General features: G+C 47.0%; 1 protein-coding gene across 2 annotated transcripts in view; it reads left to right on the top strand.

Annotated features, from left to right (window-relative positions):
- Window positions 1-5,597: 5,597 nt before the first annotated feature.
- Window positions 5,598-12,282, top strand: part of GPC6 (glypican 6) — a 792,386-nt gene continuing 785,701 nt past the window's right edge. For both annotated transcript variants that reach the window (XM_083610748.1, XM_083610747.1), the window contains exon 1: window positions 5,598-5,785. In XM_083610748.1, the coding sequence (XP_083466874.1) occupies window positions 5,623-5,785 (163 nt within the window). In that variant the 5' untranslated portion in view covers window positions 5,598-5,622. The remainder of the gene's footprint in view (window positions 5,786-12,282) is intronic.

The following is a 12,282-nucleotide window of genomic DNA, read 5'->3' as shown; positions in this document are numbered from 1 at the left end:
CAATACCTTTTCAGCAATTTCTTTTCTTTCTTTCTTTTTTGGGCGGAGGGAGGCTGACAAACTGGGTCTGCTGAATTTCACTTTTCTATACAAATATTAAAGCTGAACCCTGTTAGTGGGGTAGGAGAACTGAAAATAATGTCAATTTATTTCATATCTGGCAACCAATGCTCCCCTTTGGTTTCAGATAGTACGTGGGTAGATGAGTCTAAAAACTTGGACACAAATTTCCATGGCCCTCTAGAGGCTATGGTGGCACATTTACCAGAATACTCTATTCTGACCAAACTAAGCCTCCTAGAGCACAATTTACATCAGGAGGTTTAGTCTAGGCAGAACTGAATATACATCTCCAGAGTTAATGCTAAATACCTTACTTCTGGTAAATGTGCCACCATAGACACTAGACAGTTGTGAAAAATGGTGTCTCAGACTTTTTAGACTTGTCTACCCATGTACTATCTGAAACCCAAGAGGCCCATTGGTTGCCAGATGTGAAATATATTGACATTATTTTCATCTCTCCTTCCTCACTATATCCTCTTTTTCACCTGGTCATCCTACCCAGTGCCAGATTTACGTATAAGCTAAACAAGCTATAGCTTAGGGCCCCACTCTCTTGAAAAAACAAAATTTGAAAAAACAAAACCTGGATGTACATTTCCAATATAAGATAAAAAACAAATAAAAGAAAGCCTATATACAGCAACAGTGTTTTGTGTTGCGTAGGCTCCTATGACATAAGTAATGGGCCCCGCCTGCTAGCCTGCTCACTAAAATATCACTGGTTTGCTCATTTCTATATACAGTGGTACCCTGGTTCTCAAACTTAATCCATTCTTAATTACCATATAGCATATATTCCACACAAAAGAACAGTGACAATTTGTTGTTGACAAAGGACAGCTGGACATATAAAGGGCCCCATTACCTTCAGTAGCTTTGGGCCTCATCAAACTCTTCCTTTAAATTCCTGGCAGTTTACCTTAGTGAAGACCTCACTTGGAAAAACAATATAACTCAAGTGGTTAGGAAGGCCCAAAAGAGACTCCATTTTCTCAGGGTCTTGCGAAAGAACAATGCTAAACAACAACTGATGACCTCCTTCTACTGGTCCACAATAGAAAGTGTCCTCTCATATTGTATCACAGTGTGGTACGTTGGCTTGACAGCCACGGACAGAAAGTCTTTACAGAGGGTGGCGAACACAGCACATTATATCATGGGCTGTCCCCTGAGCCCGCTAGATGACATCGCTGGGGATTGTTGCCTTAGGAGAGCGATCTCATAATTCCCAGGGATCTTCTCAGGGATGATTCACACCCCGGCCAGCACCTCTTTAATCTTCTACCCTCGGGCAGGAGATATAGAAGTATAATCAGTCGTACCAACAGGCTAAAAAACAGTTTCTATCTGTGGGCTGTTAGGCTGCTGAACGGAAAATAATATAGTGCAACTGACTTTTGGGGTTGGTGTGTTGTGCAACAAGCACACAGAGTGCAATGAGACTGAGTGTTGGGGGGAGGGGGGCTCGGTTAATTTCATTGAACACAGGTTGTACTTTGACAATAAAGGTTTTATTATTAAACCTAAATCCGGCCCTGATCCTACCCCTGGTGTCATTGAAAGGGAACAGGTCTCCCTGCTGCTTAAGCTGCGTTTGTGGGAAAGTGCATGACTACAATCTCATAGATCAGGGGTGTCCAACTTCCAAGAGACTGCGATCTACTCCCACTATAAATAAACTGGCAGTGATCTACCCATTAGATTGACCAGATCCAGGATCAACCAGGGACTGCACGCGATCGACCGGTAGATTGCGATCAACCTGTTGGACAGCCGTGTTGTAGATGATATCCACTTAAAAGTGAAGTAAGTTTTTTTGCACTTGCCATCACGTTTTCACAACCAATAGATGCAGCTGTTTGGTCCCACCAGAGGTATTTGACTGCACATCTTTTGCTTTCCCCTTATCTCTGACATTAGAATTGCAAAGTGGTGTGGCAAAGCCTTTAGTCATACTGACCAAAAATAGCCAGCTGCAACTTTGTCCTCATCACAATTACAAGATGACTTGAGTCACCTGGAGTTTCACATCAGGCAATTCACATAGGAGAAAACTCATCATGACCACCATGTCACAGAAGATGAGATTTGGCACAGTTGCTGCATGGGGATTTAGCAATGAGTTCAATGAGGCTTAGCTTCAGGTACCTGTATATACCAGGGGACCCCAACTATTTTGGATCTTAGGGATACATTCGAGAATACAGAAAACTGCTGTCAGCATCAGAAAAGATCCATTTCACAGAAGAAAAACTGGCTACGCTCAGATAACTGCCCTCTCAAAAACAAGCTAATACCGACACCTCCCAAAACAAACAAAAGCACCCCCCAACCTCACCCCCCCCACAAACAGACAACCCTCCCCAAACAATTGCCACGAAGCCAAAATTAATCCACCTTTGGCAGGTCTTGGGAAACTTTTGCTCTCCAACTTCCGTCCCTCTTGGCCATTCATTGATGGGACTTGTAGTTCATAACACCTGAAGGATCAAAGGTTCCCCACACCTGGCTTAAACAAATAATATTGGAAGGCAAGGAGTTATTGCTGGGTGCCAGGGGGGTGTCTGGGGGTCCTGTAGTGGGCAAGACACTGGGACTCCAGTGCCCTGTAAGAAATGGGAGAACAGCACAAACTTACACCCCTCTGCTCAAAAGTAAGTCCCATTCAAGGAAGAACTCGAACTCAGGGTACAGGACACAACTCAGTGTCGCAAGTGAGTCTGGCTCTCAGACTGGGCAAGCAACCTAGCGCTTTCCTGAGAATGCTGAACTGTGTTGGCACCTCTGGGAGCTGGGTGATGGAGGTTTTGCTGCCTCCTCAGAGGCACATGGGACAGGCAGGGTATCCCTCTCCCAGAGTCTGCCTCAGATAGCCCTGGAGATGGAGACAAAACTTGTGCCTTGCGCTGCGGGAGTTTTGGGGAGATGGCATGAGGTGAGAACAATTTCCTCCTCAGGATCTCCCCCAGGATCCCCTTGCTTGAGTGCTCCCAACACCAATAGAGATCTTCCCAACCCACTGGATCCATCCCTGTGGTCTTCTGTTGGCCACTCTTCCTGGCCCACCCGGGGCCCTTGTTATGCAAGGCCCTACAATTCCACGTACTCCTAGAAATGTAGCCTGAATTGGGGCATTTTTATTTCAAATCTTAAGCAGGTCTCTTTTACTCAGCTCTAATAGCAACTGCACTGGGACATGGATGGCCCTGTGGGTTAAACCACAGAGCCTAGGACTTGCCGATCAGAAGGTCGGCGGTTCAAATCCCCGCGACGGGGTGAGCTCCCGTTGCTCGGTCCCGCCTTCTGCCAACCTAGCAGTTCGAAAGCACGTCAAAGTGCAAGTAGATAAATAGGTACCGCTCCGGTGGGAAGGTAAACGGTCTTTCCGTGTGCTGCTCTGGTTCGCCAGAAGCAGCTTAGTCATGCTGGCCACATGACCCGGAAGCTGTACGCCTGCTCCCTCAGCCAATAAAGCAAGATGAGTGCCGTAACCCCCGAGTCGGCCACGACTGGACCTAATGGTCAGGGGTCCCTTTACCTTTACCTATATTACTTAACAGGCTCAGAGTACTTGAATTAGAGAACCAGCAAAGTTGACTGAGCAACTGTAATAATAATGCTAATAATAGTGTTCAGTAATCTACCTTGCAGAATCGCTGTGAATATGAGGTCAGCCTAATATTTAATATGCTACAAATGGAGACAAAAGTATAAATCACAGCAACATGTAGTTCTAGGTGACTCAAGCAAGTGAGCCAACCTACATGTTCTGCAGGATATGAGAAGGAGAGGGTAATATACCCCAATCGTATAGTCCTCCTTCAGGTACTGTAGATGGATTTGGTAAAACAGTTATCCATAGCCTCATATCTGGCAGTCAGTTATAAGGTGTCAGGGGCAGACTTTGGTAGTAAGGCATCCTGTGCAGGAGAACTGCCTCCACTGCCCCAAATCTGGCACTGAAGGTGATCAAGTGACTGGGGTGAAGGGAATCCAGCTGTTCCTGCTCCTGTTCCTTTTTTTATGCAGTGGTATAACTCAGTGGTGGAGTAAATGCTTTGCATGCTGAAAGTCCAGGTTCAGTCTCTGGTATTTTCAGGTAGGGCTGGAATAGACCTCTTGCAACACAATTCTGAGTTAGATGGAGCAAAGCTTTTGCTTAGTTTAAGACAGCTTCTCAGAAGCTTTTCACTGTATGATGCCTGGCCAATGTCTGCACACCCAGGCATTGTTAAGGACGGAGGAGAACGGACTGATGAAAAGCAAAGTTGGTCACCCTCTTTATCGCTGTCCCTGATGTCACCACATTTCCTAGGGCACTGCAAGGAAGGAGAGCCTGAGCTGCTGCAGACGTTGCTGCTCTCCAGCTCCCCCCCACTAACCATTGGCCATGCTGGTCAATGGGAACAACATCAGGAGTACCACAGCCCCCCCGCCCAAATCCGTGTATCACTGGAAATAAGTAGGGTACGATTCCCCTGCTTAATGTCAACATGTCCCCTGCTGAGTGGGATGGGGGCCCCACTTACAAGGGTACCCTTGTTCTTAACTTGGGGAGGGGATGCTAAGGGACGCCCCATCCTTTCCGCGCGTGAGGCCCCCCCCCCGTTTCCTAATGAATAAAGCGGGGGGTGCTCTGAGCGAAAACGTGCGTTGTGGGGTTCCTCCCCTCTGGAGAGAGCGGGGCGTTCTTTTCATTTGGGAGCGGGCAGCGTTGGTCGGCGGCCGGGGGGGGGGGGGACACGACTCGGAGTCCATCCCGGGTTTTCCTTCGCGCTCCTCCTCACCGGCAAGCCGCCGCTGCAATGTGGAGCACGTTCCTCGGCCGCTCGCCCGCCTGCCCCGCGTGCGCTCCTGCCGGCTCCCTGCTAGGCTGCCGCGGCCGCCTGTTCTGCCAGGAGGCGGCTGCTGCTGCTGCTGTTCTGGGCAGGCTGCGCGGCGCAGCGGCTCTCCTTTCCTGGATGTCCGCCTCTCAGCAGCACCAGCAGCGCAGCGCGCAACAGCCAAGCCAAACCACCCTCTCCAGGCTCTCCTCCTCCCCGTGCGTAAAGCCAAGCCAGCGGCTGCTTCGCCATCTCCAGCCTCCGCGTCGCACCTCCGGGCTTTCCGCGCTCCCGGGCGCCGAGGATCAGCGCGCCCCACCACCAGCGGCGTTGAGCCGGGCCGGACTTTAACGGGACCCGCCGAGGAAGGAAGAAGGGAGGAGGAGAAGGAGGCGGAGAGACGAGAGAAGGGGCGGGCGGCTGCCGCCTCGCCTCGCCTGCCTCGGGTGCGCCCTCCTTCTTCGCCTTCCCAGCCGGCTTCGCAAAGTTTGGCCGCGACGGAAGGGGGGCTCCCGGTTGCTCTTTCCCCCGCGGGGGTGCGCTCTGTCGAGGCGCGCACGACTGCGCAGGACTCGGGGCTCTGGTAGAAGGCTCTTCCGTGGGATTTATCTTTCCAAGTGGATTTGGCGAGGGGCTCTCTTTTTTGGGATTGGAGGGGGGAGGCGGGGGTGAAAGAAGAGGGGTGTCTCTTTTCTTTCTTTTTGGTCTGTTCTTACCCCCTTTTTTGGGCATCATGGTTCCTTGGATCGGGGCGCTGCTCGGGGCGCTGCTGGTGCTGCTGCTGTCGCTGCGCGCCGGAGCGGCGGACGCGAAAGCGCGGAGCTGCGGCGAGGTGAGGGAGGCGTACAAAGCCAAAGGATTCAGCCTGCTCAACATCCCCTATCAGGAGATCGCAGGTAAGCACCTGGGCAAGGGGAAATCTCGGCACTCGCGTAGCCGTGGGGCTGCCTTCGTTCCTCCCCCCCTTCCCCAACCACCCCCGGTGAAACGCTCGCTTTGCCTGGATATCTCCCTCTCGCTCCCTCTCCCTTCTCCTTTCGCCTCTCAGGGAAAGAGAGCAGTGCCTTTTCCACTCTGCTGCTGCTTAGGCGATGAATTGCCTCATTGTGCAGTGAATAGAGAATCCGTTTTAGATTTCCAAAGAGACCAACAGGGGGAAGAACGAGTTGGGGAAGGGGGGCGCGCGCAGAGAAGAGACGGAGATATTTGGCAAGATGTTCACTTTTTTCGCCTGGAGGGAGATGTGACAAGAACAGAGGGAAGGCTGCCCTCCCCGCTCTTTTCAAGTTCTAAGTTGCCTTCAGGGAATTGCACAGTGGAACGCAAGTTTCTAGTCCCTTTTAGATGGTGTAAGTGAAGCTGCCTGTTGCCTCTTTCATTAAAAGAGCGGGCCTTCGTGCTTGTGGCACAGCAGTCTGCCACAAACTACAGAAAGAGAAGGACCCCAACTTGTGTCTCTTATTTGTGTGTGCATGGGGGTGTGTGTGCCCCCTTTTATTTTGCACCTGGCCGGCTTTATTAAGGGGTCGTGACAGTTGTCCTTTGCCAGTAGGGTGCGCTCTGCCTCGCTCGAGAGTCTGCTTACCCCTCTCCAGTGGAGCACCTGTAAAAGCATTGCTTCACCTGGGAAAAAAGGGAAATAAAACAACTGTAGACTTCAAACTATCTGGGGGAAATGAAAAGATTAGGGGTGTGAGTTACTATGAAGATCTCCTGAAGGTCCACCTTCAAATCCAACTAATGTTCTGAGTTGCTAAGGATGATTAGTTATCCCTTCCCCTTTTCACAGTAATGGTATGTCAGGTTTTCTCTCAAGCCTATTTCTGTGCTTCTTGCTGTCCTCTTATCACTGCTGTATCTTCAGAACTCAGTGTGCAAAGAATGAATCGGTGATTAAGAAAAGCAAGGGGGAGGAAGGACCTGTGGTGGGTGTGAGCAAAGGACTGAAAGAAGAAGGAACAGCTGCTGCAGCCTACCTGAGTGAAACTTGCTGCTTGTCAGTTTCCAACACTGAATTAAACCATCTGCAGTTTCCAGGACTGAATTAAGTCGTCCGCATAGAGGATACCATAGACTCAAAGATGTCACGTTTCAATCTGATTGTTCCCTTCTTAGGCTTAAGTGATGCAATTAATATTGATAGTTGGCCATTTGTGGGGGTGCATTCATACATCTTCAGAGCAGCACAGCCGGCCGGTTTCTAAAACATGCTGATTAACCTCTAGGATTAAAGTGAATCTGGGGCCTGCGTGGTTGCCAACTAGGTTAGCTGTTTCGGTTTGAGGTGACCCTGGTAGAGTTGTCTGCCAATGGGCCATTTTATTTCCCCATTGGCTTTCTGTGCATGTATTTCTGGGGCCAAGTTAGATGGGATGTTACCTGCTTGATTGCAATTAACATGCGGGTTTTTAAAAGGAGGAATTAAATAGAAGCTGTAGGGGGCCTGAACGTGTGTGTGTGTAGCCTTCACTTCCAATGTAGGTAGCAGCATCTCAGAAGTGATGTATGATTTGGCAGGACTACAGAAGGGGACAAAGGGCTAAACTTCCCCTTCTATTTACTGTAGTCTTGGCATTAAGATACTCAGGACTGCCCCAAGCCATGGACGTTTTATTTTTTTAATGAAATATGTCTCTCAATTACATCCATGTGATTAACGTTACATCTGGCTTGGCTCTAAAGCTCTGTTTTAACATTAGACGTCCATAACGAGATTTTACATTTGATACATTTATTGAAATGGGTGCATGGTTATGAGTGGTGTTTGCCAGAAAAGTCACAAGTGCACACACCACTCATTTGCACTCCTTATTCATTTATTAGAAAATGGATAGTCTTGTTCTTAGATTAGGGGTGATTCACGTGGCTCGTTCCAGCCTATGGAAGCTGCACTTTTGCGAAGTTCCACACTGTCCACAGCCCCAACTTTGTGAGTGACTGCAACTGTGTGCTGCTCTGCACTTCAGGGCTCAGTATATGGTACTGGTTTTGACGCCGTTGGCTCAAGCTATGGCAAAGGGACTAAAAAATTGGGTAAGGTTAAATGAAAACCATCGCTCTCAAGAGCCAAAAGAGATGGGGGAATATACCCTTTGAAAGTCATCTGGTTCCCGGAATCTACTGATGGTTGTTGCCAGGGAAAACCCATCCCTTGAAATGGGTTGTTTTGAGTGTGGCAGTGGGTGCAATCTGAGTCCCTTTGCTGTGCCAGCATTTTTCCTTGCTCCCCCCTACCTAATGTTCTGGCCAGTGCAAACTATGAGCCTGCTGCTTCATCATTCTCTACCACTGCTAGGGTGACCCCTAATTTATTTTTGTCTCTTGATTATTATTACATTGTGGTTGCTTCCATATGCTGTTGGACTAGGATGTCCATCATTGCTGGTCATTGGTAACGCAAGCTACTGGGTGTTCACGATCCCTGACCTACAGCCTTCCATGTATTTAGGATGGAGCATGTGGTTATATACAGTGCTGGTCTTCTTAACAGGACATGGATCAGCTGTTGTCATATATAACTGAACAATCCACCCAAACTAAGGTTACCAGTTTTTTTCCAATGAATCCGAGGACACTTATTGTTTGTTATCTACATGTGAATGCTGAGAAAGCTGTATATTTGGGGACTGTCCCCTGGAAACAGGGACATCTGGTAACCTTCACCCAAACCACATCTAGCCATCACTTAGAGCACCATGGAAGTAATCAGAGGGCAAATGCAACCACATCACTCTTGGACTTTGCATCTCTTTCTAATCTGTCTTCTTTAAAGTGGAGGCAGATTTGTACCGCTTGTGGTCTGGGAACAGGCATAAACTAGAACAGTGTTTGTGTTGCATTGATGTTACTGATAGGACCATGGCTTTTTTCTGTGGGTACTCAAGGCTGCACAGTACCATCACCCCCCACCCCACCCCACAAAATGCTTCAAGTGTGACACTTACTGTAGCAACTTCATGATGAGTACTGGCACATTAACAAAAACTGGGTAGGACCATGAATTTGGAGTACTTGCTTGCCCCCCCCCAATACCCCAACAACGCAAACCAGAATGCCCTTTGCTTTAGCCAAATTGGGATTCTGAAAGCCAGGCAGGAAAGTGAGCAATAGAAGTGAAGTGTTGTGCTTCAAGTAATTTTCAAAGGCCTCACTGTGCCGTTTCTAAACTTCCCCTCAAGTTGCTAATCAATTACACAAGAGCTCTCTTCTGACTGAGACCAAAAGCCTCTGGGTTCTTCAGTCAAGTTTTTCCTGGACTGACTGTTATTTCATTTTAGGTCAGTGATGGATGGCTTCTGCTTTACTCTGGCTCCTCTCTCTCTCTCTCTCTCTCTCTCTCTCTCTCTCTCTCTCTCTCTCTTATAAAAAAGACCAGATATCACATTTTGAATAGTTTGGGTTCCTCTTACCATTTGCTCGCTGGAATGTTTTGATTTGTGCATCCTCCTTTTCATTTTTTTAGATAGCTCCCAAAGCAAAGCTTGAACGAGCTGCATTAATTAGTGTTCAAGTATTTGCAAAAGTAGCGGAAATAAGTGCTGGGGAACCTAATAATCAGCTTCTGGTTTAAATAACGACATCAATCACTGTTAAATCCAATATTAATCTTCAACTTTGTCTTAAGACTTCAACACCATCTCCTCCCCTTTGATGTGTGCAGAATACGAAATTGCAACCAGATCCAGGTGGATGCTTTTTTGACTAAGCGTCTCTTGACTTTTTAGTTCTGTTGGATGTAAAAGGTAAAAAAAGGGTAAATGGCCCCTGGACAGCTAAGTCCAGTCACAGGAGACTGCGGGGTGTGGGCTCATCTCACTTCAGTAACAAGTTGATGCAATTTAATGGAGACGTTTGGCTTGGTTGTCAATATATTTGAGGAGAGGTAGACTTTCCTTGGAGAGGGCTGCATTGTTATAAGGGAATGTAATTGGCAGTGTACTCTTTTGTGCGTAATGCTGAGTGCCTCAATTAAAGAAAAAGCTGGTTTGGGAAAGACATGCCGGCATTAAATGTTGTGATGTTTCTTTTGTCACTGTTATGAGCAGACTGCCAACAACCTGAAGAGTTGGGTCTCTTGGTCTGTTTTTATTCTTGGCCCCCGTATGCAAAATATATAAACAGTTCAGTAGTTAGTTCGGTTTTTCTTTTTTTCTAAAAGAAATCTGCAGTTGTGCATCAGATTTCATAGTGTATTGATGAAGAGCTTGTCCATACTTTTGCTATCCCCCACTCCTTGAAAAGCCCACTCTTTAGTGCTAAATTGGAGCAAACTGAGTGCTAAAGAGAGGTTTTCCCCGGTGGGAAAGCAGTGGAGCAACAGGACATGCGGATGAGCCTTCAGATACAATATCAACAAATAAAGACAGTGTGTCGCAGTGGTTAGTCAACCTGGGAGCTCATTGTTCCAATTCTCACTTGGCACTCAGTCACTCTCAGCCTAACCTGCACCACAGGGTTGTTGGGAGGAGCAGAGCTATATATACCACCATAAGCTCATTGGAGGAAAGGTGGAAGGCAAAGGCGAGAAATAAATAGTCCAGCTTTTATTACATTCTTAATAATAATAATAATAATAATAATAATAATAATAATAATAATAATAATTTATTTGTACCCCGCCCATCTGGCTGGGCTTCCCCAGCCACTCTGGGCGGCTTCCCAAAAAAATATTAAAATACTCTAATACATCAAACATTAAAAGCTTCCCTAAACAGGGCTGCCTTCAGATGTCTTCTAAAAGTCTGGTAGTTGTTGTTCTCTTTGACATCTGGTGGGTGGTACATTCTTACCTTTTTTAATAGAAAAAAGGCTGCATTGGACTTTTTTGGGTCTGCTGTAAACATATTAGCTGATATGTTTGATAACAGGGTGTAAAAAGGAAATGTGAAGAATACTGTGTTGGTCAAAATAAGTACATTAAGTATCCTTGGATCAAAATTCTAGGGATATCGTCGATTGACAGTGCAAGGCTGAAGTAAGGATATTTAGATTCAGTCTGTATGGCAGCCTCAGAGTACAACACATCTGAACTGAAGCACCAGTTCAGATGCTTCATAAACATTTTTATTACGTCACTTTTGTATCAAACTGAATGTTTTGTTTAGAATGAAGACTTGCCTTCTTCTTAACTTTTTATACCCAGAAGCTCAAGTTATATTTTTTTTTAATGTTGGATTATAAAACAATCCAGTGTTACTACTAGAGTGGTGACGTCTCTGAGTTTGTAATGCCTTCTTCTTGTTCTCATGATCTTTTTCAGAAGCCACAGCAAACATGTGACTCCAAGCATAATACTCTGACGTTCTTCTTATACTTGTGCTAAATTGCTAAGTGTAACAATTTTTATGTGCCAGCTAGCAAATTTTGAAACAGAACACATACATCTAAATCTGTTTGGGGATTTGCATACATGGAGAATGTGCAGTGTTGCAAATTCCTTTTTAGAGCACTGGATGTAGAGAAAGAATTCCCATTATATGGGGGCCAGTGGCTTGTCTCGCACAAAACCCTGTGAAAAGAGCTTTCTTCTTCATCATCTTTTGGCCTGCGAGGCTGATGGATCAGAGATGGCTGGAAACTGCTTTTAAAAGGCTGCTGCTTGTGAGTAATGTTGGATGCAGTTCTTCAATGCATCAACAGCCCACAGAACAGAAATGAATCGAATAGTACCTATAATAATTGTATGGCATAAATTGGGACCTTTTTGAAGGCTGTGAAGCCCATACACAGTTCTGCAACCAGATCTTTTACATCGTTTTAAGCAAATCTTCTACAGGAATTACTGAGTGGCCTGAAAACTGGAGCTACTCGTGGGAGGGTGTGATTTCATATGACAGTAAAAGGGCAAGAATCTTGCAATTAGAAGGCAGTATGTTAGATCAAGGTGGAAGGAGGGGACAGATAATATTCCCAGGATAAAACACAGTGCATACAGGTTTATCGGGGTCACTTAGACATTGCCTAAAAAGCGGGGGAAATGGGTACTTAAAAAGGTAAAGGTACCCCTGCCCGTACGGGCCAGTCGTGACCGACTCTGGGGTTGTGCGCCCATCTCGCTTAAGAGGCCGGGGGCCAGCGCTGTCCGGAGACACTTCCGGGTCACGTGGCCAGTGTGACGAAGCTGCTCTGGCGAGCCAGCACCAGCGCAGCACACGGAAACGCCATTTACCTTCCTGCTATAAAGCGGTACCTATTTATCTACTTGCACTTTGACATGCTTTCGAACTGCTAGGTGGGCAGGAGCTGGGACCGAAAGATGGGAGCTCACCCCGTCGCGGGGATTCGAACCGCCGACCATGCGATCGGCAAGTCCGAGGCGCTGAGGTTTTACCCACAGCGCCACCCGCGTCCCTTAATGGGTACTTAATAGGACATATATTTGCATGTGTTACAC

Source organism: Podarcis filfolensis, assembly GCF_964270895.1.
Source record: "Podarcis filfolensis genome assembly, chromosome: 4".
Taxonomy (NCBI): domain Eukaryota; kingdom Metazoa; phylum Chordata; class Lepidosauria; order Squamata; family Lacertidae; genus Podarcis; species Podarcis filfolensis.
This window is presented reverse-complemented; position numbering and strand designations above follow the sequence as displayed.